This window comes from Barbus barbus (genome assembly GCF_936440315.1).
Source record: "Barbus barbus genome assembly, chromosome: 15".
In the NCBI taxonomy this organism is placed as follows: domain Eukaryota; kingdom Metazoa; phylum Chordata; class Actinopteri; order Cypriniformes; family Cyprinidae; genus Barbus; species Barbus barbus.
In genome coordinates, this window is record NC_136743.1 from 16,771,562 (window position 1) to 16,796,091 (window position 24,530).

Here is a 24,530-nt window from a genome sequence, read left to right on the forward strand (position 1 = left end):
GATTTTTCATGTTTTATAAATACAATTGTATTTGTCAAGTTTATAAATACATTCTTTAATTATTTGATAGCATTAATAATTAAGTAATATACTCTTTGAATGAATTGCTCATTTCTATTCAGTGGGCTGTTTTCCTGCAAAACAGAAAAGAAGGTTGAAGAAAGCTTTTTTTTAACAAAATATGAATTCGTTCATTAAGGACACGATTTTCTTTAATTTGACTAATTTTCTTGATGTTTTTAAAGTAAATATGGATAACCAGATGTAATATATATTTTTTTTATAATCTTTGGCGTTATATAATAATAAAAGTAGGGTAAAAGTCACTAGAGTGACGGTGCTTAATCACGTGATAAAACCGAGGCCGGTGATTGGTTGGTACTTCGTGTTTTCTGGGGGTGAACATTGAAAGGGCATTGAAGGATCTGAGTATTGTCACTAAGAAATAACGATGATTTTTAATAAGGTAAGCAAGCATTTCTATTGACGTAATTGTTAAACTTTTTATTTTTATTTTGCACGTACTTGCAATTTTATTTTTTCAAATTGAGATGGCTAGGCTAGCGCTAGGTAGTTAGATAAGCTGAATTCAAACAGCTAGTTACGCAGTTAGTGAGAAAAATTAAACCTGAGAAAGTTTGAGCTCCTCTCCTGCTTGTACATCCACTTTGACTTTTGTAACCCTGTCTATAAACAAAAGTGCTTAACCTTATTTTGTCACACTCTATGTAAGTTACATTGTAACGTACTCATTTATTATGCGACTTTATTAATTTTTATTTTATACAATTTTAAATAAAATAAAAGTGATTTAAGTGCAATCATGTTGTGTATATATTGATAAGTTTGTCTATTATTTGAATCATTTCCTTGTTAGCTGTATGACATTTCTTTAAAACTGTTATTTCCTTGCATAAGTGTATTTAATCATTGTCCAACAGGTTTTGAGGGCAGGTTTTCATGCCGGACTTAGGTTTCAGAGTACTGGACCTCAAGCTAGTGCCAGAGCAGCTACTGCTCCATTGAAAGAATCTCTTGGAGGCTTCAGCTTTGGTATGTATTATCATCCTCTGCTCACTGTGTTTTCAAAAATACTGAGAGATTGTTAGACCATCCCAACACTGTTCCTCGGTTTAACAGAACTAACTGACCAGCAGAAAGAGTTCCAGGAGGTGGCAAGAAAGTTTTCAAGGGAGGAGATTGTCCCAGCTGCCCCGTCATATGACAGAAGTGGTGAAGTAGGTTATTTAAATCCACGTCCACCATTTTTCACTTGCATATTTTTAGATTTGCAAAAAATGTAAACTCTTGATTTCCTTTTTGCAGTATCCATTTCCTCTCATTAAGAGAGCATGGGAGCTGGGTCTAATGAATGGACATATTCCAGAGGACTGTGGTAGGTACTTTAAAGTCTGATGCCAAAAAGGATTATTCTGAGATGCACTGATTGCAATTTTCTTGGCCGATTCCAATTTTTTTTGGAAGTGTGACCTGCCGATACCGATTCTTGCCAATTCTGATTTTCTTTCTAGGAACTATCAGGAATCTGACGGCATATACAAACAAAAATCTATGCAAATTTCAATGCAAAAATTATTTGCTTAATAAAAGAAATTATTAAACCTTACAATTCCCCCAATCTGGACAAAGTTACAGATTTTCTCTCACTTAAACAACTCCCAAAATAAAGTGCTCTGTGACTGGGAAGAGGTAGAAATGGTTAACTTAAAATTAATTGCTGTATGCAACAAAACAGATGTCATTTCCCACTGTTTATAAATAGTCTTTTTCTAACCTTATTAAATGTAATCTTTCACATCAAATTCTTACTTTGTTTCAATTCAGTTAGCATAAGAAACTGTAGAGTTGTTACTATTCAAATGAAATTAGTATTAACAAACTCCATCTTTCTACTGCTGAGGAAACAGAAGCTGCATCTGAAGTGGCATTAAATGTATTTACACAGACAGTTTGATGAAGCTGAGGTGCCATAAATGCATTTACACTGCAAAATTTCAAATGCATAAATTATTTTATGAGATTGCATTTTTTTTTTTAAATATGTAAAACATTAATGATACTTTTAAATATGACTAAACAACCAGCAGGTGGCGGCAAGTGTCTGTTTTAATGAGTGAGTCATTAATTCAAACGGCTGATTCGTTCAGAAACGAGGCAAGTGACTGTCCTTGTGAATGGGTCACTGAATCATTGACTCACTCGATTCATTCAAAAACATGGATCCATTCAGTAACAAAACGCCTTTCTGCTGTGGCTTTGATCGGAGCTATTTTTGGCAGCGAAATTGAGCAAAAAAACTTTAAACATTTTGTCTAAAATCTAAGTCACTTAATTTTAACTTCTTGTTTATTGAAATACTATTGTATAAATCAGTGTCACATTGCAATCGTGTTGATATTGATATTCAGGGAAACATCATGGCTGTATAATGTTGCTTATCTAAATCATATTTTGTAAATGTATTTTTTTTCTACCGCAGTGTGCATCTATACACTTCTGTGAGTTTCTTTGTGTGCGGTCTCTCTCACACCCTCACTCAGGCTGTGCGATCCTCATCTGGCACGACATACAATGGTGTGAAAAAGTGTTGGCCCCCTTCCTGATTTATTTTATTTTTTTGCATGTTTGTCACACTTTAATGTTTCAGATCATCAAACAAATTTAAATATTAATCAAAGATGACAATTAAACAACATGCAGTTTTTGAATGAAGTTTATTATGAAGGGAAAACAAAATCCAAACCCACATGGCCCTGTGTGAAAAAGTGCTTGCCCCCTGAACCTAGTAACTGGTTGGGCCACCCTTAGCAGCAACAACTGCAATCAAGCGCTTGCGATAACTTGCAATGAGTCTGTTACAGCGCTGTGGAGGAATTTTGGCCCACTCATCTTGGCAGAATTGTTGTAATTCAGCCACATTGGAGGGTTTTCGAGCATGAACCGCTTTCTTAAGGTCATGCCACTCAATAGTGCAGTGTGAAAGGGGCTTAGGATTCAGGTCAGGACTTTGACTAGGCCACTCCAAAGTCTTAATTTTGTTTTTCTTCAGCCATTCAGAGGTGGATTTGCTGGTGTGTTTTGGATCATTGTCCTGCTGCAGAACCCAAGTTCGCTTCAGCTTGAGGTCACGAACAGATGGCCGGACATTGTCCTACAGGATTTTTTGGTAGACAGCTGAATTCATGGTTCCATTTGTCACAGCAAGTCTTCCAGGTCCTGAAGCAGCAAAACAGCCCCAGACCATCACACTACCACCACCATATTTTACTGTTGGTATGATGTTCTTTTTCTGAAATGCTGTTACTTTTACATCAGATGTAATGGGACACACACCTTCCAAAAAGTTCAACTTTTGTCTCGTCAGTCCACAGAGGATTTTCCTAAAAGTCTTGGGGATCATCAAGATGTTTTCTGGCAAAACTGAGACGAGCTTTTGTTCTTTTTGCTCAGCAGCGGTATTTGTCTTGGAACTCTGCCATGCAGGCCATTTTTGCCCAGTCTCTTTCTTATGGTGGAGTCATGAACACTGACCTTAACTGAAGCAAGTGAGACCTGCAGCTCTTTAGATGTTGTTGTGGGGTCTTTTGTGACCTCTTGGATGAGTCGTCGCTGCGCTCTTGGGGTAATTTTGGTCAGCCGGCCACTCCTGGGAAGGTTCACCACTGTTCCATGTTTTTGCCACTTGTGGATAATGGCTCTCACTGTGGTTCGCTGGAGTCCCAAAGCTTTAGAAATGGCTTTATAACCTTTTCCAGACTGATATATCTCAATTTACTTTTTCTCATTTGTTCCTGAATTTCTTTAGATCTCAACATGTTGAACTTCTTCTTCTTCTTCTCAAGTTTAATGGCGGTTGGCAAACCAAACTTAAATGGTGCATTCCCGCCACCTACTGGATTGGAGTGTGGATAACGTTATGGTAGTAGTGACCTAAATCCTGTTACTTAAATGAGTGTCTTTTAAGAAATTAAATACTTCTTCATATATTTTAAATTGCTTTGGGCCATTACCTAATAATGCTTTGATAGAAAAAACTTCCATTTCCATTTCTCTTAACGCTTGAAATAATTTAAATCTTTCTCTTGCATAAGCCTCACATTTTAATAATACATGTTCTACTGTTTCCATATTTTCGGAACTACATTTTTCACAATACCCAGTCTGGTGTTTCCCAATCCTGACCATACTTTGATTTAGTAGACAATGGCCAATGCGCATTCTTGAAATTATAACATCCTTCCTCCTATTTCCAAAGTTTCTTCTTTCAAAACCAACTGTTCCTTGAATTTTGTATAAATGTCGACCCTTATTTCCACTGTCCCACTCCTTCTGCCATTTCTTCCTAATTTCCTTTGCTATTATACTTTTTATCTCAGTCTTACTCAATGCAATTTTAATATCAACTTCTTGAAATTTTATGGCCTGTTTGGCTAAACTATCCACCTCTTCATTTCCTGCCACCCCCATATGAGCTGGTATCCAAAGAAAATAAATAATGATACCCAATTGTCTGATTCTAAAAAGACTTTGTAATATTTCATAAATTAAGTCCTGTCTAGCTGTAGAAATACCACTTGCTAGACTTTCAATTGCAGATAAAGAGTCTGTGCATATAACTGATCTGATTGGCTGAACTTCTTCGACCCACTGTAATGCTAATATAATTGCTATTAATTCTGATGTAAATACTGAAATGTGATCTGATGTTCTTTTCAAAATGTTGACTTTAAATTGAGGTATAAATACTGCTGCAGATGTTGTACCAGAATCTGGATCTTTTGAGCCATCAGTATATATCTGGATGGCACTATAATATACATGATCTATGTAATCTTGTACCTTTACGCTATCCAGGATATTCTCCTCATTTTGTTTATCTTTGTGTAACTGGATATCTACAAAAGGCATTGGAAAAAACCAAGGAGGAATTGCTGGCAGAACCACACATGTAGCAATATTAACATCTTTAATTATTTCTCTTGCCTCCTCATTAATAAACCATCCAAAACTTGTTAGTTTTTTATAGTTATATTCCCAACAGTCTCTTAAAACATTCTTAACTGGATGATTTTCCAATTGACCTTTTATGTTTGCCCAGTACCTCATTCTTAACTTAATCCTTCTCATTCCTAGTGGCATTACTCCCGTCTCAACATTAAGTGACGACACTGGTGAAGATCTTATTGCTCCACAACATATCCTTAATGCTTGATTCTGAATTGCCTCAATCCTAGCAAGCTGAGTTTTTGAGGCAGAACTATACACCATGCTACCATAATCTATAGTTGCTCCAATTAGTGCCACATAAATACTTTTGAGCGATTGCCGATTAGCTCCCCATTCAGCTCCAGCAAGACATCTCATTATATTTATCACTTTTTTACATTTATCTATTATTTTCTGTATATGTACTCCGAAATTTAATTTTGAGTCCATCCATACTCCTAAAAACCTAACAACTGATGTCTGCTCCAATGTTTCTCTATACATTTTAATATTTATATTAGGTTTCGTCTTGTTTTTTGAAAAACAAATTACTTGTGTTTTTGCCATAGAGAGCCTAAAGCCCCATTTATTAGCCCATTTTTCTATCAAGTTGACAGCATTTTGAACCTTTTCCTGAACAAACTTAACATTCCTACCTCTTTTCCATATTGCAGCATCATCAGCATATAAGGATTTCCCTATCCCAGGTTCTATCTGAGAGAAAATGTCATTGATCATTAAGTTAAACAAAATAGGACTGCTGACACTTCCTTGAGGAGTTCCATTCTCAATTGCATAAATCGGAGAATACTCACATCCCACTCTGACTTGAATAGTTCTATTTAACAGAAAGTTCATAACCCAGTTATACATTTTACCTTTTATTCCCATCATATCCAGCTTAATTAAAAGTCCTTCCTTCCACAGCATATCATATGCCTTTTCAACATCCAGAAAGACACCTACCAAAACTTCTTTATTAATCTGAGCCTTTCTTATGTCAGCTTCCAAACACAGCACAGAATCCATAGTGTTTCTCCCTTTTCTAAAGCCACTTTGATAAGGGGAGAAGATATCCCTCCTCTCGATAACATAAACCAGCCTGCTCATTACCATACGCTCCATAATCTTACATATATTTGAGGTTAGAGCTATTGGCCTATAATTAATGGGTTGCGTATGATCTTTTCCTGGTTTTGCTACTGGGATAATTACTCCATGTTTCCATTCCATTGGAAGCTTTCCTGAATTCCATACCTTATTATAAAGATTTAAAATGACATTTAATGAAGAATCTGATAAATGCTTAATCATTTCATAGCATATCTCATCCCTACCTGGAGAAGATTGTTTAGTCCCTGCCATTGCTCTTTTTAACTCATACAAAGTTAATTCATAATCCAATGAATCTCCAGTTGACTCCTTAACTTCCAATATATGTGGATTCTTTCTCACACTCTGTTCCCTTATCTTCATCATGTCATTTGATACATTTTCATTACTATGTACTTTCACAAATGTTTGTGCTAGTATCTCTGCCTTCCTGCTATCAGAGACAACTACTTCCTCATTATGAATTATCGTCGGAATACTATTATTTCTTTGTTTTCCTCCCATCTTTCTAATCATATTCCAAACCTCATTGATTTCAATGTTTCCCCCAATATTATTGCAGTACTCTCTCCAATAATTTCTTTTTGCTGTCCTGATAACCCTCCTTACAATTGCCTGAGCTTTTTTATAAACAATAAAATCATCATAGCTAAAAGATCTTCTTACTTTTTTAAGCATTTTGTTTCTTTCTTTAATTGCCACATTGCATTCTTCATTCCACCATGGAACAATTTTCCTCCTACTACATGCCTTCTTTCTACCAAATACTTCTTCTGCTGTGCTCCTAAGAACCTCACTGATTTTTGAATTTAAAACATCAATATCTTCCACAACATCATCATTAATTTCAGCCATTTTGTTATGGCATATCTCTCGGTACAACTCCCAATCCCCCGATTTAAAATTCCACTTAGGAATTCTTTCCATACCTGTTTTTATTAAGTCAACTCCAACTGTACTACAAACAGGAAAATGATCACTACCAATAGTACTTTCATTAAATACTTTCCAATCACATCTTTGAGCTAAATTTTCTGACACTATTGTCAAATCTAACACAGAATATTTGCATTGAGAAAGATTAACTCTTGTGTAGCTTCCATCATTAATGCATACTAGCTCTCCCCAGTCCAGCATATCTTCTATGATCAATCCATTATAATCAGTATTAGAACTCCCCCATAAAGTACTGTGTGCATTAAAATCACCACACCACACCATTTTAAAATCCCCAATTCCTCCAATATTTTCCATCATATCCTTAGTTAGCTTGTCACATGGATTATAAAAATTGATTACCCTAATACTCTGATTTCCTTCCCATACCTCCACTGCCACAGCCTCATACTCATTGTTATCTTCAACTTTCCTAAACCCTATACCTTGCTTAATAAATGTTGCTACTCCACCACCATTTCCTTTATTCCTGTCTTTCCTAATTGTCTCATACCCACTAATCAGAAAATTTAACTGTGGTTTAAGCCACGTTTCCTGAACACAAATAATATCTGGGTTTACATCACAATTTGCTATAAAATGCTTAAATTCTTGCCCATTTGCAATTAAACTTCTTGCGTTCCACTGCAGGATTACAAAAGCCATTATGAGCCCCCACATGATGTCTGACTGTTTGTCGTTTGTACCACGAGTCTTTCATTTATCATGTCAACTGATATGTTCTTTAGTTCCAAATATTTTTCTGCAGCTCTAATGATTATCTTAATCCTTTCAGATCTACTTTCAGTCTGCGCTGAACAATTCACCACTTCTGCCACAAAAGCTATAAATGAAACTTTGTCTTCAATCAATTCAATTCTTTTTCTTGGTGTTGGCATCTTACTAGGTTGTGGTTGTATCCTAACAGGGGCCTCCTCTACTATGCTTACTTTGGGGGTTTGTTTTACTTTTTTAAGTGCTTCAGCATATGATATTCCTTCTTCCATTCTCACGTTTTGAACCTTAATTGCATCTTTCCTTACTTCACAACCTCCATAAGCTGCACTGTGCTCGCCCCCACAATTACAGCATTTTGGGGTTTTACCTTTTCCGCATTTACCATACTCATGATCTCCTCCACATCTTGCACATCTTTGTTTGCCTCTACATACAGCAGCCACATGTCCGTATTTTTGGCATTTGAAACACCTTATTGGAGGAGGAATGTATAATCTGACTCCATAGCTGACAAATCCCAAAAATACTCTTTCTGGTAATTTGATCTCATCAAAGACCAACATAACTGAAAGACTGTCCGTTTTCTCATGGTTTCTGAAACATTTCAAGCGTCTTACTTCCTTAACTGCTGCTCCCTTTACATTTCTTTTAATCATCTCATCTGAAACATCCAAAGGAATTCCAGATATTACACCTCTAATCCAGTTTCTCTCTTCTGGAATTGAGCATTCTATTTTATGTCCGATCAATGATTTAATTCCCAAAGTTGCTTTTTGTTGCCTACTATCTTTACAAAATAACAACAGTCTTCCATCCTTCATAGTTTTTATATTCTCTACAATCCCTACACTTTCTTTAATTGCTTTTGTAATTTTCAAAGGGTTGATGTTACTCACGGATTCGGTAGCAAACTTTACCATTACTTTATACTCCTTCTTCTTTCTTTGTGCCAGTTGACTTCCCTTGTCGCTTTCCGAGTCTGAAATTAAATCACGACTTTTCTTCCTTTTCTTTGTTTTAACTATGTTCCACCCTAAACTTGAATTTCCCCCACTATCTTCCTCAATCCTATCATCCTCCATTTCCGGATCGCTTCCGGAATCTACGTCAGTTCCTACCATCCGTACACCAGTCACAATCCAGCCGTTTGCCAATCCGCTCAACAGCCGTCACGTCGCAATCTTCCGATCAGACTCCTCTCGTCTGTAGTATTCCACATGTTGAACTTTGTCAGGCAGGTCCTATTTAAGTGATTTCTTGATTGCGAACAGGTGTGGCAGTAATCAGGCCTGGGTGTGGCTAGAGAAACTGAACTCGGGTGTGATGAACCACAGTTATGTTTTAAGGGGGGGGCAAACACTTTTTCACACCACTGTAGATACATTATCAGTCACCGTTTACACTGAATGAAATTAAAATCATTACAAGAGAGTTTTCGCTGCAGAACACAAGATCCAGAGGGCGAGGTTGGATCCAGATCCAACTCCTCCCACCTTACATATACCTAAACCCACCCATCTCAACCCCTAAACCTACCCATCTCCACCCCCTAGATGTGGATCCAACCCCGCCCCCTAGATCTTTGTTCTGCAGTGAGGGGCTACTGTTGGAATTGGCAAGACTTGAGACAGACCGTCACCGGGCCGGTCATGCGAAAAATCGGCCGATTCCGATCACTGGCCGGTCAATTGGTGCATCTCTAATTCTGTCATCAGATGAAGATCTTAATGTAATTCTAAAATCTATATGACTTTCTTTTGTGAAACTTAAAAGGAGACATTTGAATAATGTACTACTAATTGCTAGTTTCTATGAAATTATACCATAAAAGTAGTCCATATGACTTGTACTTTACAAGATCATATCTGTAACCATAAGAAAGCTTGGGAACAGACTGACATTTAGGATGTTAATAGATGAAATGAGGTACAAGTCATACGAAACCCTTTTATGGTGTTTTTTTTAATTAATTTTTTTTATGGCATTTTAGAGCTTGGCACTGTATAGTCTCGCGTAGCCAGATCTTCAAACTGATGGCAGAAGATCTGGACCCCATTGCAGTTTTCATTGTCTATCTGACTGACATGTAAAGCGATCACAGTTCGTTCTGTTCAGAGTCATGTTTAGGGGTGTGAAAATGTAAAGTTGATGGCCCTACAATAACAGGCAGGCGTACAATCAATCATTAATCAAGAATGTCGTGTCCAGAATGGCTTTCTTTTGTGAGGTGGTTTGGCCTTACAAAGGCTTTGTTTCCAGGTGGGCCATCAAAGAATGGGACACACACACATCTCCTGGAAGTCCTGTAGGATTCAAACAATCAGATAACTTCAAAATTCGCAAAGCATTTGCTATTTTGTGTACCTAATGCATCAGATGCTACAGAACAGTCAATAGGTGTAATGTCTAAAGGTCATTGCAAACTTATGCAAAAATTTCGGAGGCAGTGTGTAAACGTGATTGACATAACGTGAGGAGTTGGATCTGGATCCAACCTTGCCCCTTGGATCTTGTGTTCTGCAATAAAGACTATCTTGTAAACATGTCGTTTCGCGTGAGAATGATTCTAATTTTAACTTCAGTGTAAACGGCGACTGATAATGTATCTACAGTGGTGTGACAAAGTGTTGGCCCCCTTCCTGATTTTTTTTTTTTTTTTTTTTTTTTTTTTGCATGTTAGTCACACTTTAATGTTTCAGATCAAACTAATTTAAATATTAATCAAAGATCCGAAATTTGTTCGTTATAAAAAAAAAATTTGGATTGGGTTTGAATTTGTTTTTTTGCATTCGTGGCAAGCATTTTGAGAGGTGTTTTGAGCGATCAAAGCCACCGTACAAGCGAATGGCGATTGTCAAGTTCATCCACTTCGTCATGCAGCACGAAGCACTATATATAGATCTTTGCACACTGAGTTCACAGAAATTGGTGGTGGTCTTTTTAATGTGGCTCTAGTATCGCTAGCAAAGCATCAAACTGAGCCACTGACATCCTGAAGTAAACTTTGAATTGCCCGTGATTATCCCGCTGCTCCTTAAGGAAGGGGAACTCTCCGTCCTCTCAGGATTGTATGGACCCAATTTTTTTTTATTTATATTTTTTTTTTAAGAAGCGAGAGGACAACAAAATCATCCTCAATGCTAGAAGACTCCATTTAGTAGGCTAGTGTTTTGCAAATTTTTTCGCAACGGATTAATTAATACGCATCGGACTCTAGGGGCGGTCACATTGCACTTTTCGTTCCATTGACTTCCATGCATGTGAATGTGTCAGACTGGAAACGCAAGCCCATGCAAAAAGTTTCAGTAGCCCCTCACTGCAGAACAAAGATCCAGGGGACGGGGTTGGATCCACATCTAGGGGGTGGAGATGGGTGGGTTTAGGGATCAGGGGGTGGAGACGGGTAACTTAGGTTCAGGTATATGTAAGGTGGGAGGAGTTGGATCTAGATCCAACCACACCCCCTGGATCTTGTGTTCTGCAGTGAGGACCATCTCAAACGTTTGTGACCAAGCGTGACCAATGGCAGATCGATACGTCACAGCATGACCTCATATCTGAATTAAAAAAACTAATTTAAAACTGTAGCGCTGCAGGCAAATGGAGTAGATTGTATGTTTTGTGTTGAATTTAAGTTTTTGAAAAGACGCTGCAGAGCGTGATGTCACATCACGACCGTTGCAGCATGCTCAAAGTCTAGTGAGACCGTGCCTTCAGTGTGCAAGGTTTCGGTGCGTGACGAATTTTTAGGATTACGAATATGAAAAAAAGCATGTGAAAATTTCGGACTCAGTGTGCAGATACCTTTAGGCTGAGACTAGGCAACCTTATGATTCCTCCTTTTCATGGTATTCAAAAGCGTACCCAAGATATACTTCACAAATGTACATTTTGTGTTTAATGGAAGAAAGTAAGTCATAGGAGTATGGTTCAACATGAAGACAACCATTCCTTTAATTCTGACCATGTTGCATTTTGCTATATGTTTCAGGTGGAATGGGTCTGGGCATATTTGATGCCTGTCTCATCACAGAAGAACTGGCCTTTGGCTGCACTGGAGTACAGACAGCCATTGAGGCAAACTCTCTGGGAGTAAGTGTAGTTTTATGAAAGTGTGCATTTAATATTTAAACGAAATGGTCATTTGTGCATGCCAGAATTTATTTGACTTTGTTTGTTTTTTTTTGTTTTTTTTTTCATGCAGCAAATGCCCGTCATTATTGCTGGTAATGATGCCCAGAAAAAGAAATATTTGGGCAGAATGACAGAAGAACCACTAATGTGTGTAAGTGTGCCATCGTTTTTCTAATCATTCATATTTTTGATTTATGAAGCATTCCCTTTAGCAGTACATAGTCACATTAGATAAGCACAAGCGGATGTCTGTGTCGACAGGCGTACTGTGTGACTGAGCCGGGAGCAGGCTCTGATGTGGCTGGGATAAAGACCCGGGCTGTTAAGAAAGGAGACGAGTATGTGATCAATGGTCAGAAAATGTGGATCACCAATGGAGGAAAAGCAAACTGGTAGGTGAACCACTTCAGTCTTATTCCGTAACACATAATTGTCTTTTGGAGCTATTATAAATCCTTCTGTTTGCATTTATAGGTACTTCCTGCTGGCCCGCACAGATTCTGATCCCAAATGCCCTGCTAGCAAGGCTTTCACAGGCTTTATTGTTGAAGCTGACACCCCAGGAGTCCAGCCTGGCAGAAAGGTACAAGCTGCTGACAACTGCAGTCTGATACACTCAGACAATACTTAAACACTTTATTAATTTCACTATAAGATTCTGCACAATTTGCTTATGTCTACATTCTTTTGTTCAACAGGAAATGAACATGGGCCAGAGATGCTCAGACACCAGGGGCATCACGTTTGAGGATGTAAGAATCCCAAAGGAGAATGTTTTGATTGGAGAAGGAGCCGGCTTCAAGATTGCCATGGGTGCATTTGACAAGACTAGACCACCAGTAAGTGTTCTTTTGCAGATATTATTGTTAACAAATTCTTCATGGTATTATATAAACCATCTCTTGATGTTTTTCAGGTGGCTGCAGGTGCCACAGGACTTGCACAGAGAGCCCTGGAAGAGGCCACAAAGTATGCTTTGGAAAGAAAGACTTTTGGCAAATTTATTGCAGAGGTAGTGTCTGTTTCAATAGACATGTTTGACAACCCAAACTGATATCATGAGGTTAATAAGACTGTGTTTGTTTTCTGACCCCAGCACCAGGCTGTAGCATTCCTTCTGGCTGAAATGGCTATGAAAGTTGAACTTGCCAGAATGGCCTATCAGAGATCAGCCTGGGAAGTGGATCAGGGGCGCAGGAACACCTACTATGCCTCGATCGCTAAGGCCTTTGCTGGAGACATTGCAAACCAGTGTGCCACTGATGCCGTCCAGATCTTTGGTGGGAATGGTTTCAATAGTGAATATCCTGTGGAGAAGCTGATGAGAGACGCTAAGATTTACCAGGTAAGGATTGTAGACCCGACCTTGTTTATTTGAATTGGTAAAGAGTCTAAAATGTGACTGTCTTATTGTCTACATCCACAGATTTATGAAGGGACTGCGCAAATTCAAAGGCTCATCATCTCAAGAGAACACCTTGGGAAATTCAAACAATGAACCTGTAAACCCAGGACTTCAATGCCATAAGTTAACTGTTTGGTTGAGTGTCTTTTGTACATGTTTTTTTTTTTTCTCAGGATTGTATATCACAAATTGCCTACCCAGAGCTCCAGTTGCCTTATGTCATATCAGCATGCCTGGCTGTCTTTGTGTTGATCAAAGCTGAACAAAGTAACATAGTTACACAACTCTTCCTCAGATTCATGTTGTAACCGTCCTCAAAACAAAAATAAATCTGCTTTAAAAACACTTGTAATTTCTTGCCCAAATATTTATACCAAAACATTATTTATTTTAATAACTCCACAAAATGCAATATTTAGCTTTGTCCTACATTTTGAGTGCAACCCTGCGACGATTTCTACCAATACAAGTAACTTCATTTGGACCTACATAATGTTGGGTAGACAAGTGCTTATCTCATTGTAATCACTTTTTATTTTATTATTTTAAACATTGTTAACTGCATTTGTCAAGCTCAACCATTGAACTCCATTACCAAAGTTACTGAAAAATAATGAACAAACAAATATTAATATTTAATTTATGGTAAATATGTTTATTAGTAACTGAATCAGCATTTGGTCCCAAGCTACAGTAGTTCATTCTGAGGGAATAGCTTAAATTTGTATAATAATGATGCAATTATTTTTTTATATTTTTCGAATCACACAAATCAAGATTTTAAATTGTATTAAAAATGTTCCAAATATCTACTGTGTAGGCCTATATATATATATATTAGTCATGCTAAATTAAACCAAAAATGTACTCATCCCGGAGCCATTCAAGTTTGACTTCATCAGAGCAAGTCATATACATCTTGGATGTCCTGAAGGTGACTACAGTAAAGTTCATAAAAATATTGAACTGAGTTCAGATAAACCACGTTCTCCGCTGTTTCAATATTATTGTCATAATCAACGATGAGGGAATACAAAGAACGTTAACTTTTTTTTTCTTTTTGTTTTTTTTTTTTTGCTTAATGGCAAAAATACATTAGTAAGTCGCACATAGGCGTAAAATACGTGGGCCCTTTTAATAAACGTAAATTTGTCCACAGATCTTCATTGGGCAAGGTTTTCATGGGTCCATGTACCGGTGTTTTTAGATGCGATTTGCAGAATCAACTTGTCCTTTCCTGGCACCCGTAGAAATCTCGAGGAATGTGATGATGATGTAATATGTGTGTGACTGGTGAAGTCTGTGGTCCACTCTCGTGCTTCTCCATCAGGATGGTAATGTAAAATACACTACATTGCTCTTATAGCTATTTAGTCGTGTATGGTATCGTGTATTCCTCATAAAGAAAGAGCATGCGGTTTACTGCGATTGTGAAGAAAACAACAGCGCGCACTAAAAGATGAGAACTAGAGCAGCAAACACATGTCATCCGCCCAGTCAGTTCAGCACAGTTTACAGTCTGGGTTCAAATGAATGTGTTAGACTGCGGTTTTTGAGCTTATTCTCAGAAAGTGTTGACAACTTTATTTTGCAGGGGACCCAGGTTAAAGACGTGATCATTAAACCTGATGCCCCAAACACGCTCCTCCTAGACAAGCATGCAGACTATATTGCAGCCTATGGCTCCAAGAAGGATGACTATGTAAGTAAATGGCTAACAAAAATGCAAATAATGGTTTTCCTTCAAAAAGCAATAAAATCTGAGGTTAATTCCCATGTTTTCTGCACCATCTCCTGCAGGAGTACACGCTGTCAGAGTACTTGAGAATGAGTGGCATCTACTGGGGTCTGACAGTGATGGACCTGATGGGTCAGCTGTCTCGAATGAACCGCGAGGAGATCATAGAGTTCATAAAGTCCTGCCAGCATGACTGTGGAGGCATCAGCGCCAGCATCGGCCACGACCCTCATCTCCTCTACACCCTCAGTGCTGTACAGGTCAGCAGGAATCCACTAAATCTAGAAGGCAATCATTATAATTAATCAATGGTTCTAAAAAATGACTACACAAAAGTGGGAATCTGTGAAAAGACGTGTGTTACTCCCTTTAGATCCTTTCGTTGTATGATTGCATTAATGTCATTGATGTGGACAAAGTGGTGGACTATGTTAAAGGACTGCAGCAGCAGGACGGCTCATTCGTAGGAGACAAATGGGGTATATTTATTTATTTATTCAGTCTTTACTGGAATAAACCATTTAAAGTGTTATAGGACTTAATGAATGCTCACCTTTTTCGTTAACAGGAGAAATAGATACACGGTTTTCCTTTTGTGCGGTTGCAACATTGGCACTACTGGTCTGAATTCTTTTATATTCAAATGTTATATTTAATTGCATTTTTTTAAGTTTCTTGCAGCCTTTCAAGGTTTTAAATGCATATAACAAGACATTTCTGTGTAGGGCAAGTTGGATGAGATCAACATGGACAAGGCCGTTGAGTTTGTGCTGTCCTGTATGAACTTTGATGGTGGGTTTGGTTGTAGGCCTGGTTCAGAGTCCCATGCTGGTCAGGTGAGGTGTTTGAGGTATTTTATGCCCACGTTTAAACCATTTTAGTGTATTCATACATTGTAATCATATATTTTTCTCACCTTGTCTCCAGATTTACTGCTGCACAGGTTTCTTATCGATCACTGGGCAGCTTCATCAAGTAAATGCAGATCTGTTGGGTTGGTGGCTCTGTGAAAGACAGTTACCATCAGGAGGCTTGAATGGGAGACCAGAGAAGGTAAGATTCCCTTCAGATCAATGATATTATCAGATATTAACTAATTTAAAAAAGTGACTTCACCCAAAAATGAAAATTGTCATTAATTACTTACCCTGATGACGTTCCAAACCTGTAAGACCTTCATTCATCTTCTGAACACAAATTAAGATAATTTTGATGAAATCTGAGAGCTCTCTGACCCTGTATAGACAGCAACGCAACTGACACATTCAAGGCCCAGAAAGGTAGTTAGGACATCATTAAAATCCATGTGACATCTGTGGTTTGATTCACCATAAATAAATAAAAATTATTTAATGTGTTCCAAACTTAATACTAGATTATTATAATTTATTATTATTATTTATGAGAGATCAAACACAACTGTAATGATATTTTTTCCTCTGATTTTTTTTCCTTTCAGCTGCCTGATGTCTGCTATTCCTGGTGGGTTCTTGCCTCTTTGAAGATCATTGGCAGAATTCACTGGATTGACAAAGCAAAACTGCGCAGTTTCATTCTTGCTTGCCAGGATGAAGAGACTGGAGGCATCGCTGACAGACCTGGAGACATGGTAAGCTCTCTTTTTGGAGTTTGTCACACAAAATTTTGCATATGCATAAATATTTAGCATGTTGTTTCTCTAGGTCTTGCCATTCTTTAAACAGAGCTTATCAGTCTCTGCAGTACATTCTTACCAGTGTTATATATTTCCATCCAGGTGGATCCTTTCCACACTCTGTTTGGTGTGGCTGGTCTGTCTTTGCTGGGAGATGAGCAGATCAAACCAGTGAACCCTGTGTTTTGCATGCCTGAGGATGTGCTTCAGAGGACTGGCCTCCAACCAGACTTACTGAACTGAGTTGAAATTTTCAGCATGGCCATTTTCCTCTTCTACCACTGCACAGCCAGCCGTTTCGAAACGGGCAAACCGTGGAAAGCTGTCATCTTCAACTAACAATCAGTGCACCGTTTAGAGGGACCAAGGACTTTAGAAAGGCCCTTAACATTGTGTGCGTTTTACGGAGAATTGTCCTCATCATTGTGTAGGCACAGTATTACAATGCTTAGTTTTGTTAGTGGGCTTTCTCTATTTAAAGATGCGGTTCAAAGATGGATATCTGCTATTTACAGCTTTCACTGTGTATTAAAATGTAACTATTTATATGAGTAATTCAGCAGGTCACTTGTTTGGTGTCAACCAAAAGTGTTTATTCAATGAGGGGAGAGGTCGCTCACTCATCTCTGATGGCTTTTACAAAGCGAGTATGTGAGATTAATAAATGTACGTTACATCAGACTTTAAGCACCATAAACATGGATTTCATGCAGGAGATTGATTTAGTGTCCAAATTCTCTTGCTGTCGATTGTTCACATCAATTGTCAAGGTTTTGTAGGTCCTCACATCTCTAAAGCATTTATTGTGCAACCATTTTACAAGTCAAATTTGCTTTGCAACTGCTGTTATTTCTAAGGTTTGGGAGAGTTTTGCTTTTGTGGTTTGAATGAATTCTCTCTCTCTCTGGCATTGATGCCAGTGTGTGAAGATGCCTGTTGTTTGGTATTGAATAAATGTGACTTTAATATAAATAAATCTCAGTGTTGGATTATTCATTGTCAGGTGGTAAACTGTTGGTGTTCTTCACAAGGAATCAAGTTTTCATCACCCCTAGAGCGTCTTACGCTGATTATGATGAAACTTTGTTGGCCTGCTGTTACGTGATGTTCCTCAGTAGTGCTTGTACATTTCAGTAAATCAAGCTTTGAATGTCACAAATTATCTTGAGGTTGTGTTTACTAAAATTCACTTCAAAATAGGCTTTTCACTCTGCTTTTAAATTTATATTCATATTTACTAGTTAAAAACAAAGCTCCAAAACTTTCAAGTATATGAGCATGGAGTTGGAAAAGTGAAGAGGCAATCAACTCGGAGTATGTGAATTCATCAAGAGAGCAGCAATCTACAGACCCCTGACAGATTTGCAGAAACCAACACAAGGGTTGTTAGGCTACGATGAAACCCCACTGGCTCTCATTACAACCTGTTCAGAGTGTGGGAGATGTGCCACATGTCACTGCAGTCTCCTGGCACTTATGTTTTTGTTAGATCACCTCACATGTGCACAGACAAATACAACCTCTGCCTCTGTTAGTTTAAGACACGATGGGTTTTATGACTAAATATGCTGTCATCTATTTTGGTTAAAACCAGGCAATTTTGTAAGGAATGTTTATTTGGGGTAAAAACTATTTTGCATGTAACAAAAATGGCACATTTGTTTCCACTATTAGTCTACCAGTTGCATATTTGCTGGGCATGTGTTGGCTGCTTTACCTACACTAACCAGTCCAACTCATTCAAAATGCACGATTTATGAACGTTTTTATTTTGTAAAGAAATTCATGAATGGGCACAGTATACATTTGTCTGCAAAACTTTTAAGCATTTAAGCATAAGGTATTATATTTAAAAGAGTGGTTCTCAACCAGGGGGCTGGGGCCCAAATAAACATCTTTATTTATTTGATAAAGAACCTTTAATATGTGGGTTACACTAAATTACTAAAGGTTCTTTAGAAAGGTTCTTTAGATAGACTTATGTGAGGATCCTGTTCCAAACCTCCTCCTGCCCAAACTAACTCAGCTCTCCGTCCCCACCTCCGTCTGTCAGTGGATCACCAGCTTCTTGACAGACAGGCAGCAGATAGTGAGGCTGGGAAAATACTCATCCAGCACCTGTACTATCAGCACTGGAGCTCCTCAGGGCTGCGTTCTCTCTGTACACCAACGACTGCACATCTAAATACCCCTCTGTCAAGCTCCTGAAGTTTGCAGATGACACCACAGTCATCGGCCTCATTCAGGACGGTGACGATTCTGTTTACAGACAGGAGGTTAAAGAGCTGGCTGTCTGTCTTAATATGGAGCTCAACACGCTCAAAACAGTGGAGATGATCGTGGACTTCAGGAGAAACCCCCCTGCTCTCCCCCCACTCACCATCATGAAGAGCACTGTAACAACAGTGGAGTCATTCAGGTTCCTGGGCACCACCATCTCTCAGGACCTGAAGTGGGACATTCCCATAGACTCTATTCTTAAAAAGGCCCAGCAGAGGTTATACTTCCTTCACCAGCTGAGGAAGTTCAACCTGCCACAGGAGCTGCTGAAACAGTTCTACTCTACCATCATTGAATCCATCCTCTGCACTTCATAAAAATCTGACCTCAGAAGACTACAGAAGGTAGTCCGGACTGCTGAGCGAATCATTGGTACAACCCTCCCCACTCTCCAAGAACTGTACTCATCCAGAGTGAGCAAAAGGGCTGGTAAAATCACTCTGGACCCCTCACATCCAGCACAATCCCTCTTTGAACTGTTACCGTCTGGTCGACGCTACAGAGCTCTGAGAACCAGAACGACCAGACACAGGAACAGTTTCTTCCCTCAAGCAATCCATCTCATGAACATTTGAACTCTTAACAATAAACATGAAACACACAACACTATCATCCTTTTTTTAATTTTTATTTAACACACATACTTATTACATTTCAAATTTGCACCTAACATACCTGTACATACTAAATTGTCTATTTTGTATATTGTTTTTGTGCTATTTTGCACATTGTCTATTTTGTATATTTGTACATTATTTTTTTATTATCTGTGTCCTGTCCTGTTGCTGTCATTCTGTCGCACCGTGGAGCTACTGTCACTAAAACAAATTCCTTGTATGTGTAAACATGCCTGTCAATAAAGCTAATTCTGATTCTGATTCTTTACACGCTTAAAAAATCAAGGTCCTTTGGCATATGGTTGAAAAAGGTTTCTTTAGATTATTGTTTTTCACACTAAGAAAATTGGTTTAAGAACATTTTAAAGGTTCTTTAGGGAACCAAAATGGTTCTTCTATGCCCTTGGCAAAACTAAAAAAATCCCTTTTTTGGAACCATTGTTTGTAGGAAGGCTTTTGAATATTGTCTTGGACAAAGAGTCAAAAAAGGTTGAGAATCACTGGTGTGTGACAGGGATACAAAGATGTGTTTAAAATGCATTAGTAAAGATTTCATCTGTTTGGTTTCTCTAAAGTTTGCACTGTACGTAATTCACAGCTAATATTTACTCACCTGTTAAATGTTTAGCTTGCTTTATACCTGAGATTTACTTGAGTTTGATAACAAATTAATAAGACATGGTGAAATCAGTAAATTAGCTTAGTCTACGCTGGATTTATTCTTATCTTCAAATATGTTTTTAAAGCCATTTTGTTAACCCGCTGTAGAAACGTTACAAAAATCCAATGTCCACACATTCTTGAAAAAAAAAAACCTATAATCCATGTGGAAAGACATCCCATTAGCTGTAGCCTCTCTCTGACTGACACCTTGTTCAAGTTGGTAAAACAAGTACATCTTTTCCATAAATGCTGTGCTTCTTTTACAAGCCTGGAAACATTGCAGAATTGTATTGATGCCTCTATTGATGAACTGAATGTAGGGCATAATGTCTAGCCGTGCATAATGAGGATGATGGGTCTCATATAATAGTATATGGAAAGCTTTACAAATCAATTGCTTATAAAATGCAAGGCCCCATATCCCATGAAACAAGGCATGGCTTACTCTAATTTACTTTAGGATGATGTTATCATTGTTATCTGACATATTCTGAGGATCTTCTGTAAATTGTTAGGTCAAATGTGTGTTTATTTAAAGTCAAAACAGAAGATCCCAACTACTAAACATCACTCATCACATCTGAAAACTGAAAGCTCTGATACAAAGTTAGATGCCTTTTCATTCAAATCCCTCTTCTTGTTGTTGTTTAAAATGTCAGCAATTTGAGAATAATTGTGTTCTTTGATGAGCAGCTCAAGACCGTGTTTAGTGGCTGCTTTCGACATGTGACTTCTGCGATTGTTCATGCTGTCTTGATTTTGTAAGTATCTTGACAACATCTTGCCATTTTGGTTTCGCAGCGGTGTACCTACACTCACCTAAAGGATTATTAGGAACTCCTGTTCAATTTCTCATTAATGCAATTATCTAATCAACCAATCACATGGCAGTTGCTTCAATGCATTTAGGGGTGTGGTCCTGGTCAAGACAATCTCCTGAACTCCAAACTGAATGTCAGAATGGGAAAGAAAGGTGATTTAAGCAATTTTGAGCGTGGCATGGTTGTTGGTGCCAGACGGGCCGGTCTGAGTATTTCACAATCTGCTCAGTTACTGGGATTTTCACGCACAACCATTTCTAGGGTTTACAAAAAATGGTGTGAAAAGGGAAAAACATCCAGTATGCGGCAGTCCTGCGGGCGAAAATGCCTTGTTGATGCTAGAGGTCAGAGGAGAATGGGCCGACTGATTCAAGCTGATAGAAGAGCAACTTTGACTGAAATAATCACTCGTTACAACCGAGGTATGCAGCAAAGCATTTGTGAAGCCACAACACGCACAACCTTGAGGCGGATGGGCTACAACAGCAGAAGACTCCACCGGGTACCACTCATCTCCACTACAAATAGGAAAAAGAGGCTACAATTTGCACGAGCTCACCAAAATTGGACGGTTGAAGACTGGAAAAATGTTGCCTGGTCTGATGAGTCTCGATTTCTGTTGAGACATTCAGATGGTAGAGTCAGAATTTGGCGTAAACAGAATGAGAACATGGATCCATCATGCCTTGTTACCACTGTGCAGGCTGGTGATGGTGGTGTAATGGTGTGGGGGATGTTTTCTTGGCACACTTTAGGCCCCTTAGTGCCAATTGGGCATCGTTTAAATGCCACGGCCTACCTGAGCATTGTTTCTGACCATGTCCATCCCTTTATGATCACCATGTACCCATCCTCTGATGGCTACTTCCAGCAGGATAATGCACCATGTCACAAAGCTCGAATCATTTCAAATTGGTTTCTTGAACATGACAATGAGTTCACTGTACTAAAATGGCCCCCACAGTCACCAGATCTCAACCCAATAGAGCATCTTTGGGATGTGGTGGAACGGGAGCTTCGTGCCCTGGATGTGCATCCCACAAATCTCCATCAACTGCAAGATGCTATCCTATCAATATGGGCCAACATTTCTAAAGAATGCTTTCAGCACCTTGTTGAATCAATGCCACGTAGAATTAAGGCAGTTCTGAAGGCGAAAGGGGGTCAAACACAGTATTAGTATGGTGTTCCTAATAATCTTTTAGGTGAGTGTATATTATAAGAACCATCCTGCTCACATAAGGGGTTCCCCAGTACAGGAGGCATGAACAGCAACCTTTTGTCATCTTTGATGCGCTTGTTTTGCTCTTCTGTGAAGGGTGAAATGTGTAGGAGGCGAGGAACAGTTCTTTCGATCTGTCTTTGAGATATGTGAAGGGCTCTTGGTTGAAGTCTTCTGAGGACATCCATCACTTTTATCCTCATCTTTTTCATTGCATTCACTTGAGGATAACTCACAATGAGACAATGAGGCTTTGAAATAATCATCCTGGCGGTTCTTTAAATCTTTATGTGGTGAAACGTAGGTATTAGTGCTGCATGTTTTATAGGTTTCTGAAGTCAGTGTGTGCTGTTTGAGTTCTGACAGATCCCTCTCACAATCACCAGAGGTTTCATCACCCAAACCGTCATGCTTCTGGCCAAACATTGGGTTAGACTTCATCAAGTTACCACTTTCAACATTCAAATCAATATTACCGCATTTCTTTGCTTTGTTGGATTCTTTACATGTTGAAAAGGCAGTACTCGCTGATCTCAGATGAGCAGCGTAGGCTTCATGACAATATCCGCTTATCAGGTTTATGTCTATCAAGGTCTTTTGAAGCTCTTGTATTCCTTTGTTGAGCAAAAACATCGATCTCCTGTGATCTCTCTGCAGAATTTCCTGCTCTTCCACAAACCTTTTCATTTCATAATAGTTTTTGAAGTGTGCTCTCTGTAGATGTTTGACTCTAGATGTGTTCGTTTTTCTCGCTTTCAAAAAGCTCATGTCTCCGACAGATTCAACATGTACTGACTGTTCAGGAGCCTTGAGACGTGAGTGTTTGTGTTGTACCTCAGGGATCTGTGGGAGGCCGTACATGTACAGAGATACAGGCATAAGACAGACAGAAGTTAGGCCTACTACTGGTTAATGGGAAACAGTCCCCTGCCATTTTTTCACCCTTATGTGAGTAAATGATGACACATATTCCTCAGATATTTTGAAGAAAGTTGATAACCAAACGGTTTCAGTCCCAATGACTTCCAATGACTACAAGTGAAGTTAATGGGAACAAAAACTGTTTGGTTAGCAACATTCTTCAAAATATCTTCTTTTGAGTTCAGCAGAAGAAAGAAATGCATACAGATTTGGAACGACATGAGGTTTTTGAATTTGAATTGAATTGAATTGAAATTGAATTATCATTTTTTGGGTGAACTATCCCTTTAAATATTCAACATATGAATCAAAAGTAAAATTCTATATGATATTAGCTTTATATGCTTTTTATATACGTTTTACATGAACACGAAGTATGGACAAAACACTCAACAAAGGGTGCTTAAAGGTCTTATTCACAAGGGGGCAGCAAACATCTATTGTTCACTGAGAAATCAGCATGTAACACACATGCTGTGTTACTTATATCAAGTCTAACACTACATTAAAATGTCAAATTATAATTACAAATGACAGCATAAGGCGCATCATGCCATAACACTGACTGAAGATGTAAGGCATAAATCTTTTACTCACCATACAGCCGTTTTTATCATCTGTAATGATCATCCTCATTGCCACTAATATTCGCCTCTAACTGGCTGTTTGGTTTGCATCTCCAGTGCCATCTCCAAGTCTGCAAATCCTGCACTGATGCTTTCCTAGCGCATGTATTTTTTATCATAGTCTACATTGCATAAAATATTCAGATAGGACATTCACTTTTCTGAGCCCACCCAGGCTACTGATCCCTCACCTAATAGTTGGATGAGCATTCAGGCCAAAGCCCAGAGCCGGTGTCAGCAAACACTCGCCTGAATGTCAAGTCATGTATGACCATGACTCATTCCAGCCGTCTCGCATCCGAAACCACAACATCAAATGGCAATCATATCTTAAATGTCACTCTCTGTGTAAAAAATAATTTATATAACTGCTGCTAAAGTATTAAACATGTTAGATTTCATCACATTTTACATGGTTCAAGTAGGAGATTTCTGGAGGTTGATCTTATTTCAGGACAACTTTAAAATATATATATATATATATATTGATGTGCAAAAATTTGTGGAAAAATGTTTTGTGCTCATGTAAATATACTGTAAATGGAGCTACACTGGCACTTGCTATAATGGGAGGCCATAGTGATTATAGGTTATATATATGGGCAATAATACTGTTAAGACAAAAAAAATAAATATATATATATTATTTGCATTG

The 24,530-nt window shown here is 38.4% G+C and overlaps 2 protein-coding genes across 2 annotated transcripts; both read left to right on the plus strand.

The window, feature by feature from the left end:
- The first annotated feature begins 325 nt into the window (after positions 1–325).
- On the plus strand, positions 326–14,136 carry LOC306881298 (medium-chain specific acyl-CoA dehydrogenase, mitochondrial-like). Its single transcript, XM_079435315.1, has 12 exons — positions 326–466; positions 942–1,053; positions 1,141–1,238; positions 1,327–1,396; positions 11,786–11,886; positions 11,999–12,079; positions 12,190–12,320; positions 12,403–12,511; positions 12,627–12,767; positions 12,845–12,940; positions 13,025–13,273; positions 13,355–14,136. The coding sequence occupies exons 1-12, from the start codon at positions 452–454 to the stop codon at positions 13,424–13,426; spliced, it is 1,275 nt and encodes a 424-aa protein (XP_079291441.1). The 5' UTR covers positions 326–451; the 3' UTR covers positions 13,427–14,136.
- A 78-nt stretch (positions 14,137–14,214) lies between these two features.
- Positions 14,215–17,720, plus strand: LOC306881444 (geranylgeranyl transferase type-2 subunit beta-like). The gene is made up of 9 exons (XM_079435551.1): positions 14,215–14,667; positions 14,928–15,035; positions 15,134–15,331; positions 15,445–15,550; positions 15,640–15,692; positions 15,797–15,907; positions 15,999–16,124; positions 16,531–16,680; positions 16,828–17,720. Exons 1-9 carry the CDS (start codon positions 14,614–14,616, stop codon positions 16,966–16,968), a joined length of 1,047 nt encoding a protein of 348 aa, XP_079291677.1. The 5' UTR covers positions 14,215–14,613; the 3' UTR covers positions 16,969–17,720.
- The last annotated feature ends 6,810 nt before the right edge of the window (positions 17,721–24,530 follow it).

Coding starts and splice junctions, on each gene's coding strand:
- LOC306881298 (XM_079435315.1), top strand. Junction 1,397..11,785: donor ACATATTCCAGAGGACTGTG/GTAGGTACTTTA, acceptor TATATGTTTCAG/GTGGAATGGGTCTGGGCATA. Junction 12,768..12,844: donor TTGACAAGACTAGACCACCA/GTAAGTGTTCTT, acceptor GATGTTTTTCAG/GTGGCTGCAGGTGCCACAGG.
- LOC306881444 (XM_079435551.1), top strand. CDS start 14,614: ATGTGTGTGACTGGTGAAGTCTGTGGTCCACTCTCGTGCTTCTCCATC. Junction 15,036..15,133: donor GCTCCAAGAAGGATGACTAT/GTAAGTAAATGG, acceptor CATCTCCTGCAG/GAGTACACGCTGTCAGAGTA. Junction 16,681..16,827: donor CTGACAGACCTGGAGACATG/GTAAGCTCTCTT, acceptor ATTTCCATCCAG/GTGGATCCTTTCCACACTCT.